This window comes from Anopheles arabiensis, chromosome 2 (genome assembly GCF_016920715.1).
Source record: "Anopheles arabiensis isolate DONGOLA chromosome 2, AaraD3, whole genome shotgun sequence".
NCBI classification, from domain to species: domain Eukaryota; kingdom Metazoa; phylum Arthropoda; class Insecta; order Diptera; family Culicidae; genus Anopheles; species Anopheles arabiensis.
The window spans coordinates 48,763,670-48,790,708 of record NC_053517.1 but is presented as its reverse complement, the minus strand read 5'-3'; the positions used below and the strand labels follow the sequence as shown (position 1 = coordinate 48,790,708).

The 27,039-nt window shown below is 52.6% G+C and overlaps 3 protein-coding genes across 4 annotated transcripts; 2 read left to right on the top strand and 1 right to left on the bottom strand.

The window, feature by feature from the left end:
• Positions 1–141: 141 nt before the first annotated feature.
• On the top strand, positions 142–13,263 carry LOC120893532 (lysosomal-trafficking regulator). The gene is made up of 10 exons (XM_040295485.1): positions 142–367; positions 455–922; positions 1,026–1,105; positions 1,322–1,547; positions 1,750–1,866; positions 1,940–4,706; positions 5,017–9,140; positions 9,222–9,381; positions 9,474–12,861; positions 12,929–13,263. Exons 2-10 carry the CDS (start codon positions 827–829, stop codon positions 13,044–13,046), a joined length of 11,076 nt encoding a protein of 3,691 aa, XP_040151419.1. The 5' UTR covers positions 142–367; positions 455–826; the 3' UTR covers positions 13,047–13,263.
• LOC120893535 (serine--tRNA synthetase-like protein Slimp) lies at positions 13,245–14,888 on the bottom strand. The gene is made up of 3 exons (XM_040295489.1): positions 14,861–14,888; positions 14,760–14,773; positions 13,245–14,700 (listed from the first exon to the last, which is right to left on the bottom strand). The coding sequence occupies exon 3, from the start codon at positions 14,570–14,572 to the stop codon at positions 13,283–13,285; it is 1,290 nt and encodes a 429-aa protein (XP_040151423.1). The 5' UTR covers positions 14,573–14,700; positions 14,760–14,773; positions 14,861–14,888; the 3' UTR covers positions 13,245–13,282.
• An 80-nt stretch (positions 14,889–14,968) lies between these two features.
• LOC120893533 (probable Rho GTPase-activating protein CG5521) lies at positions 14,969–27,004 on the top strand. 2 transcript variants are annotated; one of them, XM_040295486.1, is made up of 7 exons: positions 14,969–15,490; positions 16,693–16,803; positions 17,325–17,342; positions 17,958–22,852; positions 22,942–24,020; positions 24,105–24,352; positions 24,450–27,004. In XM_040295486.1, the coding sequence occupies exons 1-7, from the start codon at positions 15,385–15,387 to the stop codon at positions 24,755–24,757; spliced, it is 6,765 nt and encodes a 2,254-aa protein (XP_040151420.1). In that variant the 5' UTR covers positions 14,969–15,384; the 3' UTR covers positions 24,758–27,004. The 2 variants fall into 2 exon arrangements, with proteins under 2 accessions (XP_040151420.1, XP_040151421.1); XM_040295487.1 differs by lacking the exon at positions 17,325–17,342 and having other exon boundaries at positions 14,970–15,490.
• The last annotated feature ends 35 nt before the right edge of the window (positions 27,005–27,039 follow it).

Here is a 27,039-nt window from a genome sequence, read left to right as displayed (position 1 = left end):
CGGCACCCGTTTCGTAGTAGTGGTGCGAGAGGGCTTGCTGGTGTGCGTGGAATGGTATGAAATAAGTGTGTGGTGAAATGGAACCAAAACAAAGTTTTCCCCCTCCCTTCGCACCATCCTGCACCTGTCCGCCACTACCCACGATTGGCGCGTTTCGACACAGATCGGCAGCCAAAATCCTACGCAATAGTACGGTAGTGTGCGGCAGACAGGCACAGTCAGTGTGCGCGTCGTATCTTTTGTTTGTAGCTCGCTCGTAAAAACGACCCTTCAGTCGTATCGCCCGCTACTGCGAAACCCAGCTGGGTGCAATCACACCACAAGGGCAGACCAGAACGATGAGCAGCAGGTTTACTACATCGCGAAGGTCGCTGCAGTTCGGAGTGGGCTAGGAAGAAGAGTCCATGTATCGTTCTTTTTTTTATTTGTTTGTTTGTTTGTTTGTTCGGTGTAGTTGCTGACTCCGTCCAGCTGACTTTTGGACTGGGCCATTGTGTTGTTACACCTACAAAGTGTGTACTGGTGCTGTCGATTAGTGTTCATTTTAAGTGCGTCTTATTTTGTGTGTGGGCTCTCCCTGCATGCCGTGTCGGTCTGCCCGTTGTGATCCGATGATCTGCATCACCATCTGCATCAACACACGGCGTTTGGGATTGCAAGAAAGTAGTGTGCGGCAGGCTGGCCGTAAATATTGAACTTGTGTAGTGTCGTGCGAAAGCCTTGCGAGCGCAAACAAACTCCTTCTCTCCGTAAGCCAGGTGCAATCTTTAAACCCCCCCCCCTTTTTGCCGTATGGTAAACAAACCTCAGCACAACCCTCGCGATCATGGCGTTAGAATCGCCCGTCCGGCACACCATCGGCCAGTTGTGCGAGCTGTGGGCTCACATTTACGATAGCCATTCGTCAGCGGACATTTACCAGGTAGGTGGTGCGGAGTAGTACCGGCAGATACTATTACCTCTAAACATGGTCATGGACTTACTGTGGTGCGGTGGTTTTGATAACCCTTTTTTTTCTTCCGCAGCGGAAACCGGAGATAGAACAGTTCCTCGAAGGATTCAACCAGCTTAGCGAGGAGGATCGTTTACATCTCGATCGGTTGAAGTAAGTAGCATCGTCACGGAGCCGGTTTTCTTATCACTTTCCGGAAGCAGTTATTCCAGTTTGGCTGGAGTCGGCCAATGCTTGCCGTGTTTGGGAGATAAGTTGACACGGATGATTCAATTGCTGCAAGAATCCCTTGCGCGCTTAATCTATGCTGTTGTATGAGCTCTTTTTTTCTTTCTCTCCCCCTCTCTATCTTTGTACGCCTTTCCACAGCCGGTACGAGAATATTTCATCCGCCTTATCACGACAGCTGCTTTTATTGATATACGAAATCTGTGATCCCGCCGTAAAACGGTACGCTCGGGCTGATTCAACATCCACGACGGTTGGATCGCGCAATAATTCTTCCACTGCTACTATCACCACCCCACCCGCCGCCTTCGACGAAGCAAGCCATGCAGGGGAAAGAACGCTAGATGGCAACGCCGATGAAGAGGAGGTACGTTCGGTTGCTAACATGCCTGGCTACACACACATTTGAAGGCATAACAAACCGATTCAAAACATGCCCTAGACTGCCCAACGTAACATGGGCATCGCGGCTCTGTGGGCACACCAATTACAAGCGATACAATTACTTGCCCTAGATGCCGAGGCTGTTAGCTATTTTCTTATCTACGTTTACTAAATTATCTTCGCAGGCAAAATCGCTTCTTCGTGCGGATAGCAGTGAAAGCCGTTGCCAGTGGTTGAAGGATTTCTTTCTCAACGACATTGGTGGTTTGTTGCTAAAAACGCTGTCCAAAATTGGTGCCAAAGTATGTGTGGCGTCTGAATCAATTCGATCAAGGTTTTATTTGCTTCTTTTTTCCCCCTCCAACCGTTCCGTAGGATATTGCAAACAGTCGTGAAATAGCGGCCCTACTGGTACGCATTCTACCGACCACGAAGTGGCACCCGGCGGACAGTTGCCCGACGATCAGTCCGCTTGCGCTGCAACCAGGATACGGCGAATTTTTGCGCAACGCATTAAAAATGCCCACCTACAACGGGGACTGGTATCGCGACAATTTTAAACGGTCCTTACAAAATGGAGGAACCACTGCGGCGCTGCTCCGCTCGTACTCGAGCGCACAGGAAGGTAGCGGGTCCGGTACGATACCGGCAGCCTTTGTACGGCAACTGAGTGGACCTAAAACGTTCGCCACCACGGCTGACTATGCCAGCGCGACACAGCACCTGCATCGGTGCACGGTGAGCGATTCGAAAACGCTTTCGCAAGATCAATTCACCCTCACCGTGCTGGATCTGCTGGAAAGCTTGGTCGTGCACGAAAATGTGCTCACCATCGATGAAAACTCCGTTACCGTGTCTTGCCTGCATGTGGCACTGGAGCAGCTCAAGCGCCAGGAACGGTTGGAGGAAAGCCTGGAGAATCGACACATTATACGCCACAAACTGCTCGGCCTGGTGATGCTGTGCCTGAACAATATGTTTTTTCTCGAATCGCTCGACTCGAACGATCTTAGCCTGCGTGCGGTAGCGTCCGATATGATCGAGCTGTTGCGGGAAGAGTTAAACGAACGGCCAACCGATGCACTATCGTCAGAATTTACCTACAATCTAATCTACACGATAGTGGCCGCGGTCAATCAAACGTTTCTGCACTTCTGCCACAATCTCGTGAGCGAACAGCTGTTTCTGACGATAGTTAAGCTGCTGGAAAGTAATGTTGAGATCGTGAAGCACACGTACAGCTACCTGCAGCTCGGAACACGCGCGTGCGGGTCCAAAAACGACAATAACAACCGGTACGATGTGGAACCATGCGTACAAATGATGCCAAACTGTTCCTCTGGGTTGATTGAGATACTGATAAAAATGTTACAGAATTTCATTTTTGCCCTCGCACCAACCAGAGCCAGCTACAGGAAGGCACGGAAGAGCCGCTTCCGGTTGCATCATTCGCGCCTCGAAGCTCGCAACGGATACGTGTGTGCGCTGGAAAACCTGTTGCTCAATCTGTTCCCGCAGGTGAAACACTCCGACCAACGGTTGATGGTGAACTTTTTCAAGGTGTATCAGCTTTGCTGCTGCAACACGAACGCAAACACGCTGGAGGTGCTGATGAAGCTGTCCAATGACGAGCTGATACCGAAGCTGCGGCTCACCTTTGCAAGCCGTGCCGTGGTGCACGCGATCTTCAACCGATCGCAGTGTGAAACGTGCGAATCGGATCGTGCAGCCAACACGTTCTACGAGCAGTTCACTCGCACCCATCGGGAGGTGTTTGGAGAGTTTAGGCGGATGGAGAACCGATCCCGTATGCCAACGTTTCTGCGCTATCTGCTGGATATTGCCCGAGTTATTCCGTACCGGTTGCGATCGTTTATGTTGCAAGAGCTGGTGCTAAAGCTGCTGCAAGATGAGCTCGATCGTATGAAAGAAGGAAGAGAGTCGGAACGCACGGTCACCAGATTCGCCAGCGAGGATGACGGTGGAAAGGATATCGTAAACGCCTGTCTACTGATTGTCTGTCGTGTCGTCATGCAACAGGAGGAACGTGAGATGAGTCTGTTCTATCGCGAGGAAACGTTGGAACTGTTGCGGGTGCTTAGTGGACGGGTGGAATTTGCACACAGCATGCATCTCATCATGACGATCGGCATGCGCGGTGGTTCGTTGACGGAGGAGTTCGAGCAAAAGCTGGCCGAAATTCTGTTCTCCAACTTGGATGAGCAGATCGCGTATGTCGGAAGTCTTTTTACAACAATTTCCGACAGCAAGCTGGATGTTCCACTGAAATCCATTGAGAAGCAGTCGCCGTCGAGGCGGTTGCAGCGAGAAGAATCGTTAGAAACGATACTGCAACTGCACCAGGAGCACTGGAAAACGGTTCGGCAATTGCTGAAGGAAAGTAAACGCTTTCGCAAGCTGTTCCTGCGCCGTTACGATGGCGCGAACGGAGTTCGACAATTTCTAGATCTCACGTACAACTTAGCGAGCGTTTGTCTTTTTCGCAGTCGGCTTAAATCAATTCAAGAAACGGTACCTACGCTCACGGAACAATCTTCCGCCCTGTTTCAACTAACGAACCACGGCGAACAGCTGCATGGTTTCGAACCGGAGCGAAGAAGCGTACTGAACATCTTTCACTTTAACGACCAGCTTATCGATGGTTCGCTATCGAGTGCCGCCAGCCTGTACTATAGTGCCACTGCTAATGTTGCGCATGTTGGAACCATCCCCACACCCGGGACGCTAGAGGAGGAGGATGATTTTTCCTTCTTGCGAGAACTGCAGCTCGCTACGATCACCGAAGAATGGCAGCGGGAGTTTCTGTTTCCCAATGGCCAATCAGCTGTACGTGATAGTAAGCTGGAGAAGAAGTGGTCCCTTACGGAGCTGTTCAACATCCGGCAGATGCTAAGCAACCTGATGGAGGAAATTCTGGGTGGCCCGGAGCACCAAGACTCGCAGGAACGACGCATCAATAGTTTGCCAGCGGACGCCAGAAAGCTGCTGATTGAGACGGGAAATCCAACGATAAGGAAAAGGTTAACGAGCCTACTGGAAATTGTCATGGCTTCCATGCAGCTCCTCATGGACGGTCTGCCGGGCAGCACTGAGGATTGTGAAAACTTAAAACCGGAGCTGGGTAAGTTGAGCTATTTGTGGGGGTTTGTGCAAGGTGTGTTTGGAAGGGTGTGTGGAACGAATGCAATTCGATCTGCTTGTTTCTTTTGTGTTTGTGTGTGTGTGTATTGAACCCACTCGCCATTGGAACCTATTCGCTGAAACCCTATAAATGAGGCACACATACTGAAGCGTTTGGTTTGGTAGTTAGCTCTCGATATAAACACTCTTGTTGCCTCTTCTTTACTGCGCGGACACTACTAAATGTAACATTTGGTGCACACAAAAATAACCAACAAATTGGCGATTAATGGTTTCGTTCTCTATTGCAGCAAACGCGATGCAGGTTGCGCTACTGGAGTTGAAAAAAATGCTGTTAAACTGTGCCACCAAAGACTGGGACTGTCCCAGTACAGCGAACAACGTTATCAACGTGCTGCATGCACTGCTAAAGGTGGCTGAAATGCGCAAAGATTCAGCTGCGATGCCATACGTCATACAGCAAGATGTTGTTGATACTGAACGTGAACGGAGTGCTTTCGCGAAAATGCAATTATACGACCACGAGGTAGACCAACTCGTGGCGCCCTTGTACCACGAGGAAGAAAGGGATGATTTGAGCTCAACGGATGAGTCATTTACAACCGCGCGGGAAGACGGGTACGAGGGAGACGTGGAAATCGATCCATATTCTCCTGCGGAACTGATCGCGAGAAAGCAATCCATCGGAGGGGTGAAACAGTGCAACGCAAACCGTTTGGTAAACGAGCAAATCTGTACAATCGTAACGGAGATTCTGGTGGAACTGTCAAGACGTTGCGTGGAGCGTCCCGACCACTGGTGCCCCGTACTGGCCCAGATGGTGGTGAAGCTGAACATTATTCGCAACTATCTCGGTGGTTCGCTGTACCTCATACGCGGATTTGCGACGGTCCTGCAAACGAGCGATGCACGGCTGAAAGAGCTACAGGCAGCCATCGTGGACTTGATCGTGGATCTGGACGTACCGGAAGTGTTGATCAAGTTCGTACAGCTGCTGGGACACAAGGACCCTCCGGTGCAGTTGATTCTCACGAAGCTGGCAAATCTGTTCGAGGCCGGCTCCGGGCTGGAATGTTACCAGTGCGTACAGTTTCCAGTGCTACATGCAGATCGCACATTTTCCTCCTCCTGTGACGTACTGTTGGCGAAAAAGATAACGTTTCTGCGAGAGCATCATCTGTTTTTCAACGTGCGTACCGGGCTGACGGACGCCGCCACAATTGTACCCTTGAATTATGCCAACTTTTACCCGTGGCATGGTAGCGGCTTTACCGTTTCGGCGTGGGTTCGTGTGGGACAGCTAGCCGACCGGCAGCAAACGGACTTTACGCACCTATTTTCCGTCGGCAGTGAAAAGCAAATGCTGTCGGTTTATTTCAACTCCCAGCGCCAGCTGGTGGTACGGTTCAGCAAGCCGGACCGGCTGATAGCACCGACAAACACGAAGCAATATCTCAGCAAGGCCATCAGCAGATCGGAGTGCTGCGACAACTGCACCAAGGAAATGCAGCACTTGTGGATGTACAAACACCTGCTGCGGGGCATGACCGAGGCGGCCTCACACACGTTTATGCTCGATACACCGCGCGCACAGTGCGTGTACTGCTTCAAGCAGCTGCCCGTTGGACAGGCATGGAAGGAAGCGGCCGAGTACAGCGTGGATTCGAGCGCACCGAAACGGGTAGATCCCGACCCAGCCGATGTGCTGCTGCGCCAGTGTACGATAGGGCAGGATTGGTGCGTACCCGAAGGGTGCTGGTCGATGCTAACGTTCGCCGTACAGCAGAACGATGATTCGGTGCAGGTAACGGTTACGCATGACGGTGTGCAACAGTTGGCGCAGTTTTCGCTACCAAATCCCTGCAAGATACACATCGATACGGATTTAACTGTGCTTTCCGTGGGGCACCGATCGGGCGGACCGAACGAGTGCTCTGTTGGGTACGGCCTGTCTGGTGTGCACGTGTTTAGCAGATGCATTACGGACGAGGCCGCTTTAGCAAACCTGTACGCCATCGGGCCGAATGTTACAAATTTCGTGGCCTTTGCCTCCGGATACATGATTCCAAACTATGGCACGCTAAACTTGTCGAAACTTTCAACCGACACGCTGCGCACAGTGGCTTCCCTGCAGCTGCTAGAAAAGGCCCATCTAGGGTACCTGACGGCCAACAAGCTGGAATCATTCGTGGCTCGCCATCAAAACATAGGCCTAATGTCGTACGCTGGCAGGCTGCGATCGATAGAAATTGAATCGTTGCAGCGATCGTTGCTAACCGCCGGCGGTGTGTCCATTATGCTCGTATGCTTCGCTCGTGTTGTGGAGCTCAGCGAATCGCCCGCACTGCATGTGGCGGCTCTGAAGCTACTGCTTCGCGTCGCTCATTGCAATCACGATTTCTTCAACGAGTTCGTTCAGTGCAACTACCTCGAGTTGATCGGCGTAGTGCTGAAGAACAAAAAGTGCCACAAAGATGTCGCCCTGCTGACGACACTGCTGGAGGTGGCATTCGATCAGCCGATCGTGGCGAAGCGGGGCGATCACTATCGCGTACTGACCACCTCCTCGGCCCGCATTCGCTACCCGGGCATGGTAACGTTCCTGCTGGAAAACTTTCAAATCTGGATCGACCAATCGGAGGAAGTGCTGGACATTCTGCTGTCCGTACTAGCTACCGCCACACGCGACAAACATCCGGGCATGATGTACAACTGTCAGCGCTTGCAGGATGCGTCCCTGGTGTCGGCACTGATCGACTTTTGTCGCGTAAATTTCGTCATTCCAGCGAAAACGGTCAAAATTTCACGCAATGCCGCCGACCTGCTCGTATCGCTGATTGCGATCCTGTCCCAGACGCCGCCGAAGGTGACGCTGCTCAATGAGATCATGGAGCTGCTGCTGCTGATGCACAAGCCCACCGACAGCTATGTGACGCACGATCGACAAAAGTTCTACTTCAACATAAGCCCCAACCAGTTCGGTGGCGGTGGAAAGCAGCGTGGTGACAGGACGGCAGCGGCTAGTAGCAGCGGTGCTGCCAGCAGTAGTGGACCGTCGACACCCAAGCTGCAGCTGCGGGATCGACGCCTTCGTCCACAGTCGCAGCTGCGGAAAATTCTTCCCCTTACAATCACTTCCGGCAGCAACAGCTCGTTCGAGTCAGCCACGACGAGCTTCATCATTGACACAAGTCAGACCGCCACGACGAATGCAAACAGCAGTCCAAATACCACCGTTTCACCCGATGATAAGAGCCGCAGTGCGACGGCAAACACACCGAAAAGTCCAAAAATGAGCTCACCAGATGGCGGTGGCCTGGGCATGGAGGAGTATTATGAAAAGCTAAATAAAGCCATTGCCGAGGGGAAATTGCGTCGGAAAAGTTTGCTCGACAGCATCGACCGGGGGAGCAGCAAACGGAAGCTAAGACGGTTGAAAAGTACGCCCAACATCAGAGCTTCGTCTGGTAGCCGGAAAAAGCAGATCGGATCGCCTCGCCTCACCGGCGGATCGCCGCGCAGAGCTTCTTGCTGCGCACGGAATGAGGCGAGCCGCAGCAATGCAGGCCCACAGCAACACCAATCTCAAAGCGCACCAACGACATCGTCCATGTCCACAGCGTCCACCACGATCAGGTACAAATTCTTCGAACAAAACTACTTCGCCACCGGAAACGACTTCCTGCAGGAGAGCTTCCTGCGCGTCATGTGTGACTTTCTGCTCATTCTGCCGGACAGCGATGCGTGCAAGTTTTTGAGTGGGGAAAACCGTATCCTGGAAACTCTGCTCATCCTAGCCAACAATGGTAATATTCGCATCCGCACCATGCTGCTGAACCTGGTGGCCGTCATTGACGATCGGATCGATGGGTCGCGGACAGCGGGCGGCAGTGGTGCTGCTGGAGGCAGCACGGGTCCGTCCGGTGGAGGATCCGTTTTGCAACAGTACAGCGAGGAGCAGTCGAAGGTGTTCTGGTACCATCTGGCCAATCAAATCGGAACGCATAGCGTCAACGCGGAGCTGCTGGGCAGCTGCTATCGGTGGATAACGAAATCACACGCGCCGTTGGCGATGGATCGCGGGGACGATCATCCACTGGCCACGCTGTTGCAGGATCGGTCGGTGGAAATCGTGCGAGAAAATGGACTGAACGTGTTGATAGCGATTCTCATTCAAGCACACATTGATCCAACGCTGTTTCGCGGCGTGCTGCACGTGATAGAGTACGTCTGCACGAAGCATCGTCGTCGGGCCGGTCAGCACATGATCGACAATGGGCTGGTGTGGGCACTGGTAAAGACGGCAGTGAAGATGAACGAGAAAGAAGAGCTCGTGCAGGAGGAAAGTAGAGCATATTTGCTGGAGTTTTTAACCAGCTTTTCACACCTAATGATACTTAGCAGTGTCGCGAATGTAAGTGCAGCTAAACAGAGAAACTAAGAAGGCAAGGCTTTTGTAATTAGGCTTATTTTACATTTAAAATGTGTTTTGCAGCCTTTCTGGGATCTATTAAACGGACTGACGGTGGCACAAAAGCACAAGAACGAACGTGTAACAAGGGCGGTACGCGATCTTCACGCCGCCCTGCTGCGGAATGTTCTGCAAATATTCATCTTTCGTCCCAAGCAGTCAATTATTGGTCACAAAAACACTTGTAAGTTTATTTGGCATCTTTACCCTTTATCATTCAGATGTATTTTTCAAATGCTCTTTAAACATACAAACACATTTTGTTCTCTTCTTTAGCTTTCACCGTTGAGCTTGCCGGATGTGTTCTCTCCAAGTCGGAAGTAAAGACGCGTTTTAATCGACTGCACGATAAGGCGATTCAGTTCGTCACAAACAGTGATCCCGAGGGCGACCTGTCCGATCCGGAGATGGCACTCGTGCGGCACCTGATGAACCGCACGTTGAATGGTAATCCGCGCGGTGGCAATATTATCCTCTGGTGTTTGCTGCCCAAGCGCTCCATTCGGCTGAAAATCTACACGATCAAGCAGCTGGGCCAGTACCTGGAAAGTGGTGGCAACCACCTGTCAGCCATCTGCGACGTGAAGATGCTGAAAGTGTTTGTGCAAAGCATATTGCTGCTGAATCAAAAGCACATCCCGCTGGAAGATCTGCGCCTGGTGAACGCTTTCTATCAGTCGATCGATGGAGGTTTGTCGCACGGTGCCAGCTGGAACCTGACGCAGACGTTGAAAGATTTCGAGTACCTGCGTGCGATCAGCATGAACGACCAGGAGCAGACAATAATGAAATCGATCGCACGGCAGGAGAAGCTGATCTACTCGTGTACGGTCGCGGCGATGCAGATTACGCGCAACAGCGTCGAAAAGCAGAACCGGCTGCGCAAAGAGCTGATCATACAGCTGCGCAAGGATAACGATTATCGATTTTACGACCAGTGGCACCGGCTGGTCGATCGGATGACGCACGACGACGCACCGTGGTACAATGCTCGGCTGTATCCAAACTCCTGGGAGCTGGATGACACGTACGGGCCGGATATGGCGCTGAAGCGCATGCGGCGCTGCCCGATGACGATCGATCGGCGGTTTCTGCTGAAGGAAACGGTTCCGGAAAGCAAACACGGTGCAGAGGAGGAGCGTGAGCAGACACCGTTGCTGGCGTACCTGTTCTCAAACGACTATCGGCACGAGTATTCCGTCGAGGAGCAGGTGCTGTACACGTTCACGGTGCGCAAAACCTCGCCGAGCTACGAGCAGGAGTGCGAATGCATCATAACGAGCACGGAGCTGGTGCTGAAACCGTACGATGCGGGCGAGCTGGAAATATACGACCTGCACGACATCACCAAAATCTGGACCAAGCGGTACGAGCACCAGGAGTCGGCAGTGGAGGTGTTTCTCAAGTGCGGAAAATCGCTGTTCATCGTGTTTCACCGCGATCCGAGCGAACGGGATACGTTCGAAGGGTTCTTCCACGATCTCGTCGTGCGCTGTGGCCGCCAGGAGCTGGATCATTACACGCAGCAATGGCGCGAAGGGGCGCTCTCGAACTGGGAGTATCTGATGCTGCTGAATCAGATTGCCGGGCGTACGTATCACGATCTCATGCAGTATCCCGTGTTCCCTTGGGTGCTGGCAAACTATGACACCCGGACGCTGGATCTGCTGGCCGAGCGAAGCTTTCGCGTGCTGGAAAAACCCATCGCCGTGCAGCACCGGGAGCTGGAAAAGCACTACATCAACAACTACAACCATCTGCGGCAGGCGGAGAGTGGCGATCCGAATGGCGGGCGGCGGAAAATACAGCCGTACCACTACAGCTCACACTACTCCAACTCCGGCACGGTGCTGCACTTTCTGGTGCGTGTCCTTCCGTTCACATCGCTGTTTCTGCAGTATCAGGACGACAGCTTCGATATACCGGACCGGACGTTCCACTCGCTGCAAACGACGTGGAACCTGGCGAGCAAGGATTCGCCAACCGACGTAAAAGAGTTGATTCCGGAATTTTTCACCTTTCCCGAGTTTCTGGAAAACCAGGAGGGTTTCGATTTCGGCACCCGGCAGTCGGGCGAACCGGTCAATCACGTAGAGCTGCCGGCGTGGTGTGGCGGTTCCGCCCGCCTGTTTGTGCTGATACACCGCCAGGCCCTGGAGGCAAACATCGTGCGTCGGCAGCTGAGCCACTGGATCGATTTAATCTTCGGCTACAAGCAGTCGGGCCAAGCGGCCATCGATGCTATCAACGTGTTCCATCCGGCCACTTACTGTGATTTCACCGCCTCCGATATCGACGATCCGGTCATGAAGCTAGCGCTGGAAACGATGGTCAAAACGTACGGACAGATGCCGCGCCGTCTGTTCGACACTCCGCATCCTCCGCCGGCCATGAACCCGCTCGTAGCCAATCCGCCGAAGGTATTGGAAAGCGTGATCGGTCTACGGTGGGGCTTGTACTGCGGAAGTCCCATACTGTCCGATCCCAGACTGGCCGATGTGTGGGAGAAGCATTCGAAAGAATCGTTGGGCGGCATTGTGATAGAGCGCGGTACACTTCCGCCTGCCACACTGGCCACCCTCGATGGTGATAAGGTATTTGTGTTGCCGGAAAAGATGAACATATTTTGTGCGACCGCGCAAGGCACGGGGTCGAAGAAGCATTACACGATCAGCTGGGGTGAAATGGACGATCGGTTAAGGATACGGTTGCTCCAGGACATGGGCTCGACGGAACGGCCGAGGGAACTGTTCTACGGTAGCAACAGCGTCGCGTACGATCCCATCACGGCCTGCGGATCGGATGCGCACTGTACGAGCATCTTTTTCGGCCACCGTTCCGGGCGGATCGTCGTGTTTCAACAACGATCGCGCCGCAGAAGGGGCTCCTTCTTCAATCAGAACATGCAACCGTCGGTCGCGATGATGTCTCGCTCGCGCTCCAGCTCATTCCGTCGGTGGATCGATCGAAAGAGCGCCAATCTGCGCCGTCGGTTAGAGATGGATCCGGACGAACAGCAGCCACAGCCGCAGCAAGAGCAGCGGCTACCGCCCGACGATCAGATTGACTGGGCGTACCCGATACAGTTGCTCAAGCACCGGGCGCCGATCAGTGCCATACGCATATCGATGGAGTACAAGATCGCCGTGAGCGTTTCGCTCGACGGATGTGCCGCCATCTGGGATGTGAACAGTTTGATGTACGTGCGTGAAATTCCCAAACCGGTCAATATGCTGCATTCGAGGATCAGCCACGTTGCCATCAGTCCAACGCTGGGTGACATTGTGCTGGTACACTCGGCGAGTGCCGGTTCGGCCCGGCCCGCCACAGCGACCACTGGCGGACAGGAGTCGTGGAGCAGTGCAACGTTGGTGGAGGAAGACGATAGTTTCGAAGTAACGGAAAATTATAATGCTGACTACGTGAACATCACAATGGACACGAATCGGCGCGATCAGCTGCGACTGTACACGATTAACGCGCAGTACGTCGAGCACGTGTTTGTCGAGAGTCCAATACAGGCGATAACGTACTCCACGGTAAAGGAAGGCTGCGGCGTTAACTGTATCGTGGTCGCGCTCGAAAGTGGCATCGTGCGGTTCTACTCAAGCTGGAATCTTGCCCTACTGCGGGAGGTTAACGTTGAACCGAATGGCGTTAAGTGGTAGGTGGCGCACGCAAAGGTGTTCGCAAAGGTGTCTTCCATTAACCGTTGCTTTCTCTCTTTACAGCGCCCTGTTTTCAAAGTATCAACATCTAATTCTGCTGACCGCCAGCAACACCGTTCAAACGTGGACGGCCGAAGGTCTGGCCGGGGCTTTGCCGAGCATACAAGAACCATATCAATAGAGGGTGTACAGATAGGCTAGTGAGCATCGTGCATGTAACGATCAATACTTATCTACATTAATCAAGAAGCATGTAACATTTGTTGGGTAGTATGTACGATTGTTTGTTGAGTGTGTTATTGTTTATCGAGATTATTTTTGCCACATTTATCAACTGAGCAGAGTTTAAAGGGAGTTTAAATAAAATAAATACGCAAGATTTACAGTTCTACTCTCGACCGGAAAGTTGTTTGCACTTTATTCGTTCTCGAATGTATTAAGCATCGGCAAATCCTGCATTGTTATGCCGTTGCAGAGCAGAAGCTTAATCAGCTCAAGCGAGCTCATAGCGGTGCCCGCTATTACATGCGGAAAACGCTGCACTTTACCCTCGTGGTAGATGAAGGCGATTCGTTTGCTGAGAAAGTCCGTGTAGTACCCTAACTCGGCCACCTTCACGTGTCTTTGGGTTCGCCCATCAAAGAGCTCAATGTCCACGCGCATCGATTCGGTTGGTCGCAGATCGGGCGCTGCTACCTGCACAATCCGATAACCGACCGGCAGCTGGTCGTAAAACTGTTGATATATCTGTACCATTTCATCGAACAGTTCCACCGCGCCCTGGGCCGTTGTGTGAGCTCCAAACACCTGCACTTCGTTCGATTGAGCGCTTTCGAAATGATACCGCTTGCCACTGGCGACTAGCCGCAGTGGCAGCGCCGAAGGAAACACCGACAATTTCGTGAAGTAGCCTAGGAAGCTGAGGAGTGATCCACCGCCACATAGATGCAGCAGGTTCACCTTATCCACTGGTTCGTCCTCCTCCTGTACCAGAAACAGCGACTCCTTGCTCACCATAGCCGCCTCTACCAGAAAGCTCCGCACAAAATCAGGATTGCAGAACAGGATGCATTTATTGCGCCGAAACAGTTCGCTGCAGTACATCGGCAATCGAAGGTCCATCCAGGCCGCATCCCCTGTCATGTACAGACATGCAGGACCGAATTCTTCCAGCTGCTCCTGAACCGGGTCGACATTGCTCGGTCGATTGCTTGTGGCTGCTCGGGGTGGTACCGGTTTTTCGTAAATACATTTCGCCCCCTCTTCGGGTGTACGTTCGTGCAGATCGTTCGGGATGGACAGGAAGCTGTTGGCAATAAATGCATCGGCCACTTTGTAGCTCTGCTCTTTGAGCATTTTTAAATCATCCCGAGCAAGGACGGCCCTTGACTTGAGTTGCTGCTGTTCCTCCTTGCTGGACGACTGCTGGATACGCTTCTGCAGGTCCACGCGGTACTGCTCGATTTCCTTTTTGCGCCTCTCCACGTCCCGGTACAGCTCCCACTGCTGTATGAGATTGTCGCAATCCAGTGGATACTTTCGCAGCCGGATGTTCTGTTTTAAGCGCTCTAAATTGCCCAATTTATGATGGAAGTCGAGGTAGGGTACTAACACCGCGAACTGTTCCCGTGCCTTGTCGCCGGTGAGATAGAGCGCCGAGGACAGGCATCTTCTATTTCCCCTTAAAACGAAGGGTAACTTTAACATGATTGATAACGACGACCAGACGAGGTGCACTAATTTATCGTCATCTGTTTCTTGTTTACGTCCAAACACTGTCGAAGGGAGGTTTTGTTTACGCAACCGGCTAACACTGGTTCCGATGCGGACCGTTTCTGTTGGCATGGAAACATCGCCTCAGGTAAAAGCATTTTAAATTAAAATATATATTTACCTGGCCCATGAATGCTAATTAGAGCAAAAGTAATTTACGTTTTAAAGTGAAGCAAAATTACAATTTTTTCGTTCAATTGTTTTGCCACCCAAACAACTCACCAAAGGCACCCACTGCTGGAGGCGGCAAGTAATCAACCAGGTGATATAAGCTGCGTGATGTTGCCAGAAGAAGAACAATAAGAAGAGAAACGAACACACAGAATTTTGGAAAAGCAACTGGGCCGCAACAACGTAGCTCTTGTGCGTGTGTGCCTGCTGGTAGTGAATTTTAGTGTTTTCCGATGTTTTGCTTCCGTCTAGCAGCGTGAAATTAGCGTGCGGAACACCCTGCCCGAAATGTGCTCAGTGTAAAACGTTGGATAGTTTTCTCTCACTCTGTGTGCTGCACGATTGTTGTTGGCCGTGCTACGTTTTCACCACCATGGAGGATTTGTTTTTGTTTCCTCCGTCGCTCCAGTAGGCGAATTGCGAATGTGCTAATCCAGCTGGCTAATAGGGCCCCAGTCGCTGGTGAATATCGGTGTGGAGTTGTGGAATAATCGTTCCCCGTGTGTGATTGTGCGTGTGTGTGTGTTGTCGAGCTTAGATGGTGTGGCAAGCGTCGTAGTGTGCCCAGCCTCACCATGTTCACCAAGAAGGCCAATATCGATTTGAAAAAGTCGACCCAAAAAATACAAGACAGCAAGAAAGATTCCGCTGCCCGACTACGACACCTGAAAACTATACTCGGTAAGCTCCGCGAACAGGCAAAGAGCATCAATTTCAATTACCATCTTCCAGCGTCGATGTTGTGTGGTTGAATGTAGTGGATCGACTCTCGTTCCGGGATAGGGTTGGCTAATTTACATACGGGCCTACCAGAGCACCGTGGTTACACGTCGTCAGTGGGCGGTGCGATGGTTGGTGGCGCTGGAAAGCGAATGAGGGACGGTGGCGGACGTGAATCACACCTGTACGCGATGTTTCCGAGCTTCGTACCCACTCTGCCCCCCCCCCCGCTCCCCCCTCTTTATTGATGCACGCAAGTTCTAGCCTGCTGTTGTGCCGACGGGCAAGTCACGGGCAACGAGGTGAAACGCATGAACCTATCCCGTTTTCTGGAGTATGCATACCACCAGCGAGCGAACGATTGCGCCCCACGGTGTGTACGCACACGTTGCCAAACAATTAGATGTTCATGTTTGTGCTGCAGCGCTGTGAATGTATCGAGCGGCAGTGGGGGGCGAAGACGGTGGCTATATGTACCCATCATCGCGAGCTGCGAGAGCGATGTGTGTGCGATTGTACAGCTAGCGCGTAGAGCTGCCCACGGAAGATGTGGTAAAAGCAATAGAAACGACGATTAGCGAGACTTGAGCAGGGAGAAACGTTCGCCTGCTTATTGTAGCGTATGCGAGCGCTGGCGAGAGCGCGATGAGCGTTTCAAACAGATCGCGAGAGCGAAGATAAAAAACGTAAACAATCCATTTACAACAAGTTCATGGTTTGCTGCGATGTACGCAGACAAGCGAGAATGTGATGTGAAAAGTTGATCCATTGTTTGATCATCATCATCATCATCAACAACAACATCATCACCTGTATGATTCGTGAGCAGGGCGAAGAGCCGATCGCAATACCTGCTAATGTTGTTCACCACCCATCGCCACCGCGGACAGAGTCATCCACGAAGTATACCTTTGTTCCTACCATTAGCCCCGACGCACACACCCCGATGGAATGCAAAATAGTAATATCAGCTTGGCGAGAGCGAGAAATCAAGCCGATGAAAATTTACCACCACTTGCCGCAGATGGTCGGCGTTCTCTGCTTAATATGCAACACGAATCAACTCAACCCGTCCGATTTGCGTACTTCTGAATGGCGAGGGGAAAACGAATGTTGTCACTCTAATGCTATTTTCTCTTCTCGCTTGCCCTTATTTGTTGCAGAACACGTGGACAGCGATGAGGCGAAAAATCTGTTCGAGGCCAACTACAGTCACGTCTACTACATCCTTTACGATACCTTTGTCCAGGCCGAAGCGAATCTGAAGCAGCGTGGTAAGTGCGCGTTCATGGTTCAGAGGGTGGCCGCAAAGCCGATTCCGGTTCGGCCCTCTCAGCAGCAGCAGCAGCAGCAGCACACCCACGGGTTGTGTTTCTCCATTTTTGGAGCTCTCAACATTAGCATTTAACGTGGAATGTGTCACCCATTACAAAATCCCTCCCGGTGTAGCAAGCAAGAGCAAGCGATTCCATGGCAACGATTGGCCATTGACTCTTTTCTTTACGTTTATCTTATTGTATCTTATCGTATCTTACTTTTTCTACATTTGTTGTCGTCTGCTTCCCATTATCCTATAAAAAATGAACGAAATCGTCACGTACCGTTTATAATATTACTCTCTATATGAAATGTTTCAAACCTTCCCTTCCGTGCACGTTGAACATTGTGCATTTCTATTAACGCGACAACTTCTGGAAAAATTTGGCACTGGCATGCGTACCACCGAAATTCTTCCCAATAAAAATACGACGATGCACTCCGCAAATTCTGTCATAAAATTGTATCCCTCTACCAGAACTATCCTTTCACATTGGTAAGTGAGCAGGAAGGGTTTTTTTTGTTTGTTGGAAGTTCTATATTAAAAATAGCTGTATGGTTGCTTTCGAATTCAGCTTGTTCGGTTACGTTTATAATTTGATAACTGCATCATGCGTTTTAGCATGTCTCTAATAAAAGTCTACATCCTGCACGTTATTGCATTGCTACAAGCTTCTAATTGAACATTCACCGTTCATGTACAAATGCCAAGAGTAACAGTACGCTTTCCAAGTTCGAATTTTGCATGTTTTTTGGGCATTTTATGCAAAGCATTTGCATCGTTTTCACCGACCTCATGAGCTTATTCAATTGCATTAAAAGATGAATTGTATTCCACACACTCAGTACATCGTGTTATGCTATACATAATTTTGTGTTTGTTTACATTCATCTACCGATCGTTTCCACCGGTCATTCAACGAACATCATTATACTTTTATCTGCCTTTTTGCAGGATAGTTACTTTGTAATCTTTGAAAACTTTGGTCGTGTTTATTATGAGAGTTTTAATGGTTTACTGTTTGCTGATGCATTGCCGTATAATAAATCTAAATATTATATACCTATTAACCTAACCCTTTTCTCTTTCATTGGCCATACCTCCCAATAGTGCATAAAACGCATCGCGAAGAACTGGATGGATCGTTATGGCTGTTGAGCAAAATACTCTGCCTTTTGCCGGAACTGGTGCAACGGCGCTGGCAGTGTCACTCGCTCGGACGCATCCTTGCGAAGCTACTTCACTACGGCAACAGTGTGAAGCTGCGCCGCGAGGGTGTCAAGTACTTCCTGCTCTGGTACCAAGCGCTTGGCGACAATGCGCCACCGTTCGTGCACGGCATGTTTACCGAGCTGGTGCCGGGGCTGTCTGTACCGCAGCGCGGCAAGAACGCTTCAGCCGTTCCGTCCGACAGCGAGTTTATCGCGACCGACCTGCTGAACCACCCGAACCTAAAGGGCGAGCTGGGAGGGTCCGTCTTCCACGACACAACCGCCACGCATCCGGTAAAGTCGCCCGAGATTCAGCCGCTCATTCCGCCGAGCTCGAGCGAACGGACGGCAGCGCCCGACCCGCGGGACGGGCTGGAAATACTGCTTGACTGCATGGTACAGTCCTGCGGGTGCTTAAAATGGCGTGACAACAGTCCCCAGCGCCACATTCGGACGTTCAACTTTCTGCTAACCAAGTTCCGCGAACAGTACCTGCCCGTCTTCTGCCCTTCGTTCGACTACAGCACGTCGGTGTACGAGCCGAAGCTCGATCTGCCCGTGATCCGTAGCGTCTCTAAGCGCGAGGAAGTGATGAGCTCGTGTGTGGTGGTGCTCATCATATGGATCGCAAAGTACACGCACGAGCGGCACGTAAACAGCAAGCTGGAGCAGATACTGTCGATCGAGGACGAGCCGTGCGCCGGATCCGGAGGTGCATCGCTCGACCATGCCAGCCTGCTGTCTAACCTGCGCCACATGGGCTACACACAGACGCAGCTAGTGCGCGACGTCCTGTACTCGAGCCGCGAGACGGTCAATTTTGTGCACGAGATTTATCGCCAGGCATTTCTCATGGCGTTCACCTCCAAGTCACAGATTGAAGCGATGCGTATCGCCATCTCCGTCTACCGAGACTGGATGAGCAGCATACCGCCTCCGCCGTTTCTGCTGGAACCGGACCTGGAGGCTATGCCGGTGGCAGCGGGATCCCCTGGTGGTGGTGCTGGTGCTGTTGCACCCGCGATGGAAACGATCCCGATGACGGCAGGCAATAGTCGCCCGGGCAGCCAGCGATTGCGTACCGATTCCTACCTCGGCGCAATGATGATGACCAAGGAAAATGGGTCCATTCGAGCGGGACTGCAAAACGTGCTTCAGGTGTTTGTGACGAACGCGGTGAACGTGTTCATGGTCAACACGGCCCATCTGAATTTGCACTTTCAATCGAAAACCAATGCCGACGGGTACGCCACACCGCTGGACGAGCAGACGGACATTTGCAAGCGAGTGCTCAACATCTACCGTACGATGGTGATGAAGACGCGCATGGAGGCGAAAACCTGGGAGCAGCTGTTGCTGGTGCTGCTGCAAGTAACGTCGGTCATTTTGCAGAATTCCCCACCGAACGCTAAGAAGAACAATCTCGGCGGACGGCTAGCCCAGCCCATCTTTCAGACGCTCATCGTCACGTGGATCCGAGCGCACACGAACGTGCCGGTAAATGCGGGCCTGTGGGACCGTTTTCTGAAGGTGCTGTCCTCGCTAACGCACCGCGAAGAGCTGATAGTGGAGTGGGATAAAACGATGCAAACGCTAACGCGCGTGCTGGCACGGCAAGTGTACAACATTAACCTTTCCGATCTGCCCCTGGACCGGCTGGCCGAGCAGAAAGGCAAACGGAAGCGTGGAACGCCCTCCAACTGGACGGCTGGTGAGAGTGGACGTTCCGTGGCAGCTAGAGATGGCATCGGAGCCGGTGCAGTGAACGCATCCGATCGACACGGTACGGGAATGCATGATATCACGTTCACGAATGGCAGTAACGCCATCGCGGCGGCAGGATCGGATGGCGGGACCGCACATATGGGTGGTAGTGCCAATGGTGCTGGCAGTGGTCAGAACAGAACGGGACTGGATGAGGATCGCATGATCAATGGCGGCGGTGCTGGTTCAATGACGAACGCGACAACTTCCACCGCTACGTCCGTGGCGGGAGTAATGCGGCTGCAGAGCACGAGAAGCATACCGGGCACTCCGTCACTGAATAGAAGCTACAGCGAGGGAAGTCTAATGTCCGCTCCGTTCCGCAAATCGCGCGCTCGGCGTCGTTTGCGCATTGCTGGCCTGGGTTTGACTATGGGCGGTAACTCACGGGAGCATCATACGGCGGCGGAGCAGCACCATCACATGGCCGACCATTCCTTTTCCCGGCTGCTCTCCAACACATCCACATTCCTGAGCATTAGCAGCGAGAATCTGGAGATGGCCTCGTTTTCCGAATGCACGGAAGTCCCGCTCGGCGGCGACAGCCAGGTTGGATCGGTTGTTGGAGGTGTGGTTCGGCGTGCGGTGTCGCTGGATTCGGTTCGGCCACCGGGCAGCGGTTCGGGGAAAAAACGTCATGCCGACGAGGACGGCTACCATCGGCACAGTCGCGTGGGAGCTAGCTGTGAAGCCGGTGGTTCTCGCAGCCCGTCCCCGACCGCTTCGAGCGGCATTGAGAGTGGGTCGATCAAAGACTCTCCGATGCAGATCGCCGACGTGCTTACCGCGGACAGCTCCAGCATCGATACGCAGGATGATCCGCAGTCGTTCGGAGGATCCTCTTCGTCGATGGCAACGACCTCCGACCGACGATCGATTCTGGCTGGCGGAACGGCTAAAGGTTGGTTGCCGGACGTGGCAGCCGTAATGTGGCGCCGCATGCTCGGCGCACTCGGTGACGTCAACAAGATCCTGAATCCGAAGCTGCACGCCCAAGTCTACCAGTATTTGGTCAGCATGACGGAGAGTTTGATTAAGATCCGCATGAACCAAGGCATATCGCTCGATGGCAGTGGACACTCGTCGACTAGCGGCGCGTTCCCGAATGGTACGAATCTGGTTCCGCCCGTTGCACTGGTGGCACCCTGGTGCTACGGTGCGCTCGCTCTCGACGCCCAGTACGCTCAGGGCAAGCTGTACGCAATGCAGCTACTGTGCACGATCGTGCAAAGCGGTGCCAGCTTGGGCAACAATCAGCTGCCACTGTTCTACCACGCACTGCACCAAGCGCTAACTGGGGAAGACCGCGCAATGGCCTACACCGCGCTGCGTTATCTCGGCGGGCCAAGATTTCTTAGCCTGCTGCTGCCGGGCCACACGCTGCTGCTGCTTGATCTGGTACACGCCGCAACGGTGGTGCTGACATCGTCCGAAACCGGGCCAAACGCTCCTCGGGCACAGGTGGCCGGATTGCTCGGGTCTCTGCTATGCTTTCCGCGCACATCCCTTCCCGGGCCGGTGCTACAACCGTCCGAGCCGCACATCGATCTGATGGAGTGCCCCGATCTGCAGGAGCACGTGCTGAACGTAGTGCTGCGCTGTGCTCGACGCGAACCCACCGCGAAAGCTCGCTGCATCGCGATCGCGTCGCTCGGCCAATGGATCCTACAGAACCTTACCAACCCTACCGGCCAGCACAACGGCGGGGACGGGGAGCCGGCATTTAAGCAGAAAGTTCCTCAGCACAGCAGCGAAGCGAGCTCCGCTCGCCGTGACTCGGTAACGCACACCGTGAATCCGCGCATACGCGAAGCATTCCAGGTCATCTTGCAGGCACTCCAGTTCAAGCACCACACGATCGCGCGCCTAGCGTCGGAAACGCTTAAACTGTGCGCCGAGCAGGGTGCCCGCATCGAGCAGATCGAGCGGCTGCCGCAGCTGATCATCGACACGGTGTGCCTCTCGCTGGACATCCACAACGTGCCGCACCCGAAGGAGTCGGACAAGACGGTGCTGACCTCGCTGCTGCTGACGCTGGGCGAGCTGTGCATGTCCTTCTCGGTGCGCACGCTGCAGCAACCAAAGCATCACGACTCGACAGAACCGCTCATACTGATCGTGTTTCGCATCCTGTACAAAATAGCAACCGGGCTGCAGAACGGCGAGCGCATTAAGCTCTTCACGACCGACGAGGACTTTGACTCGACCATCGTGGTGGATGACGTGCGGGAGAGCGGCCCTGGTGGACTCGGGGAAGCGGGCGGGTATCAAACCGCCGAAACAATTGCCAGCTGCCAGTCGGCGATTCGCCTGTGCGCCAAAACGGTGGCGATGCACCTGATCACCAATCTCGGCCACTTCCCGATGGGCATCGGCGCCACGCGGCTCAGCTCGTTGGTCGATGAGCAGGACGACTTGATGAGCGCAACGGGCGCTGCGGCCCCGGTTCATCCGGGCGTTGGTGGTGCGGCTCCGTCCGTTGCGATGCTGCAGCGGGAAAATTCCATCGCGGGCGCTCGTGTTGATGCGATGGAGCATGTGCTGGCGTCTCCCAACCTGCAGCTGCTTATGCTGAGTCCAGAGCTGGTGGCCAGCTTCATTGAGCTGCCCGCCCTGAAGCTGCCGGGAGGCGGTGCAACGGCGGGCTTACTGACTGCCAATCGCCAGGTGCGGCTACTGCTTCGCGATCTGAACGGAAAAGCGTGCTGGGATGCCTCGATACTGTACCAGGAACCGGCGCTATCAGCGGGCTCGAATGATACCGACCGAAACGCAACATTCCAAAGCGCTGCGCCGGTTTCGCGCCACTACGCCTTTGCCACTGTGCCGGCCGGGTCTGGTCAGCTGGCGGGAGCCGGCGGCGTTACAGCAAGACATTTCGCTAGTGGTAGCGCTTCGATCGATCCACTCATGTCCACCGCTATCGGACTGCCAATGTCACACGGTCCGCGGCACACGCTACGGCACCGGCCGGTCCATCAGCTACCCGTTGCCAAGGATTTGGCACCCGATTTGGACCAACTGGATGATGTAAGTGAAATTGGCGATCTCAAAGCAGTGATGGTTGTTAGATAGCAAATCATTTTATTAATCATTCAATCGTAATCTCAATTTTACAGCTTCTACAATACATAGGCTACACCAGCCCGGAATGCTTGGACAGCTCCGAGGTACCGCTAAACACAGCCGGGCCAAGCCCGCTGGGAGCGGCCCTTGAAGGGCAGACTATTTCCATCATTCTGAATCAGCGCACGATCGAAGCCGAGGCAGTTGCTCGCCAAAATGCAGGAACCACCGGCCAGCCGGGCGTGGATCGCTCGCTACCAAGTGGAACCTCCTCCTACCCGACGCTTGTGAGCAGCAGCGGCTATGGTAGCTATTCGCCGGGCCAATCCTACTCGGATGACTCCGGGACGGGCACCATCGCAAGAGCCGGCAACACAATGCAAACCCAACAACAACAACAGCAACAGCAGCTGGATCGTAGCGATGCTGCAACGAAACCATTCCAACTCGGGCGCATCCTGTTCAACCAGCTCGGTCTCGCCGGCTGGGAACGGCGCAAGCGGACCCACCTGCTTCAGCGTACTGACAAGCTGCTGCGCGAGCTGCGCAATCTCGATAATCAAAAGTGCCGCGAAACGCACAAGATGGCTGTGATTTACGTGGCGAACGGGCAGGAGGACAAGGGCAGCATTCTGCGCAATGCCTGTGGCAGCAGTACTTACGAGATGTTCGTGTCCGCGCTCGGCTGGGAGGTGGAGCTGGAGTCGCACAACGGCTTCCTGGGCGGGCTGCCGAGGCAGGGCTGCGGTCAGACCGCGCCCTACTACGCCACGCCGTTTCTGGAGGTGATCTATCACGTGTCCACCCGCATGCCGTCCGACACGCCGGAAGCAATACTGAACAAAACGCGCCACCTCGGCAACGACGAGGTGCACATCGTGTGGAGCGAACACAACCGCGACTACCGGCGCGACATCCTGCCGACCGAGTTTTGCGACGTGCTGATCGTCATCTATCCGCTGAAGAGTGGGCTGTTTCGGGTGACGGTCAACAAAAAGCCGGAGGTGCCGTGGTTTGGTCCGCTGTCGGACGAGATGGTCGTTGGGGGTGCCTGTTTGGCCAGCCTGGTGCGTGCATCCGCGATCAATGCAAGCCGAGCGAAGCGAAGTTCCCTCCCGCTGTACCAGCAGTAGTAAGTAAGCCCTTCTGGGGCTGGTGAGGATGTAAAACGACAAGCTTTTCACTATATCGTGCGTTTGTGTGTGTTTTCTTTCAGTTACGAGGAGCGTAACCGGTCGATCGATACGGTTGCATTACGTCATCGGGAAAACAGTACGTTCGAAGACTTTACCGCTCGCATCTTCTGTCCGATTGCGCCCCAAACCGGTGGCAAGTTCGGTGGCGGGATCGGTGGTGGAGCATCAGCAGCAGCAGCAGCAGGGTCGTCGATCGCCTCTGGCACGAATGCAGCGGCACCGCTGGCGGCCGCGCTAATCGACCATCACAGCCGTGGACCATCGAAAAGTGGGTTTTACGCGTGATTGGGGAATATCGGTCTTTGCGAATGGGACTAATTTCATTCCCCTCCACTCCCCTTCCCCTCCTCCCTCATGCTTTGCAGCGTGGATACACCATCCGGAAATGGTTGCTACGGCCCGCGAGGTAACGCAGCAAACGCTTGCCTCCGTATCGCTGGACCAACCGTCTCCCCGACCGCTGCGCAAACTGCACCACCCGTTCAAGGCGGTACCGAAGGGTAAAGTCAACCAGCATAGCATCGCTGCCGCTGGCGGATCGATGGCCTCGAGTGGCGGTATCTATGGTGCAGGTATGTCGATTGCCTCCACGGGCATGAGCATGCCCGTTGGTGCGGCAGGAGGGTCCACACCGCCAGAAAGCCCAACCCTGCCGGGACGTAAGATTAAATGAGATTGGTGGTAGCTTCGGGCTGCTGCGATCGAGCTGTCTTTGCTGCACCGGGCACCGGTTCGACCGGGAAAGGAAGCAGCCACCGCCGTCCCTATCGAAGATGAGAGAAAACACTAGTAACCCTGGTGACACGAGCGGTAACGACGACCCTAATGACAGCGAGCATCCTGACGAACCGACTGGTCGCCTGCTACCATCTGATCTAGCGCCGCTGCTCAGCCAGCGATACGATGTGACGATAGTGGCCCGAATAACGGCCTGTTTCTGTGGCAAGTAGCTACAGCGGGCTGCAAGCAAAGCATCCGCCACATGAAGCGTTGTGATGGAAAAGTGTGGCTGACGCAAACCATCTTTTCTATATTGTTTGATGTTTCGTTTGCTATTGCGTCACTTTCGTTGGCATACGTGTGCGTTGCTGTAAAGCAAGCTGTCCTTACAAAACGACAGCAGACCGGGAATGGAAATTAAAACTAGTTTAAGAGCAACAAATACTTAGCTTTAACATGGTGTCGTAGATAGGCGGAGCGGTTCGCGCGTATCAAGCGAAGATGCGTGCGAAAAACACGCAACAGGCACAGATGGTTTATTAGAAACGTATACACAGACATTTATATATTTATTTATTAACAATATTAACAATGAAACATTGGTAGGTAGGCTCGGGCGTGAGCATAACGAAAGCGCTCACGGAAAGGAATTAAAACAGAAAAAAAGTATGTTGTGGTGATCCCACGCTCGTTTGTAAGAAATCAAACGAAGTGCACGGGACGCGAATTACAGACAGCACTCAGAAAATCGTCCATTAATTGTTAGTATACCACACTGTGAGGTATTAATTTGTTACTATTTTATTATTATGCTATATTATTCGTCTTTTTACCATTTTTTGTTTGTTCGTTTGTTCGTTTCAACACACTTACACTCCATTTAACGTATTGAGTTTTGTTACGCACGTCACACGCTGTAGGATTAAGTTAATAGAGAGCAATCAAACGAATCGAGTAATAACTGTACTAAGGCGTTGAAGGGCACATCATTTTGCAAACGTGACTCTAGCATATATTGTTGTTGTTGTTGTCGTCGCTGGCGGCTGCTGCGTGTTGTGTATTTTTTTTTTTTGGTTTTGGTTCGACTGCTGATGTCGGAATTTGTCGGAAGCTGGTTGCAAACAAAAACCGGCAGCATAGATCTGAACAGTTTTGAAAAGATTTTGATTTGAAAAAAAGGTTGTGTTGGTGTGGTAAAACCAGCGCATGCAGCTATCGCAATAGTAATTGTACGATTTATTAATCATGGTGGAAAAATCACTTTATTTTTCATTTGCCTCATGCAAAACAGTGTCGATGAGTTGCGCTAATCCCGTCAGCATCTCGCTAATAAGGTAGATAGACATTATTTTCTTTTTGTTTTCCAATTGGAATTTTGGCTGAACAAAACAAAACAACAACATTCGAATGTGATTGATGAGATGGTACTGATGAAATGGTCGTCGCGCTGGTGTGTAGCTATTTTTTTAAGCAACACCTTACACGAAAAGGGACAAATAAAATTTGATAGATAGAGCCAGCACCCCCGAGCAGATACTGTCGGAACAAAAGAACAATATGTAACCAAGATGCAATACGATACAGCAGCATTCGCAGCAGAGAGTAATAGCAGCGGTAAGGGAAGATTAGCGTTTTTGCTCGTGCGGGAAGGTGATAATTTGTTAAATGTTGCGCTCATATATTGTCAGTATTTCGATGGCAGCAAACAACCCGATCGCTTCGTTTGCGTAGAACCACGCAAGCGCAGTGTGGCAGGGGGTAGGAGGAAAGAGGCAGTTAGCAGATCGGTGAAATGTTTTTTGTAACAAGGCAAACAACAAAAACTAAACGAAAAAACAATCGCACATTCGCGCACACGCTTATTACAACGTACACACATTTAGCCGCGACATTGTGCACCACAAACAATAAGAAGGTGCATGCAATAGTTACAGAACAATTTTGCTAACGAAACAAAAAATCCAACTTTCAACAATCTCCTTCTCCTTCAAGCTGTTGTGTGCTAAGCCCGTTGCAAATGTAATAACTAATTGCAAATCCAAAATAGTGGTAGAAATGTTAACCTGACCTGTCTTACTTGGCACGTTCAAGAGAGCGCATAACACAACCCGCTACACATACACGCAAGCGCACCCGCTAGGCTTAGCGCGGATGCATTGAAACCAAAATTGACTCTAAAATAAAGTGCAAACCAAATAAGCAAAATGTTACGTTGTGTTCGGTTGTGGCAAAAAG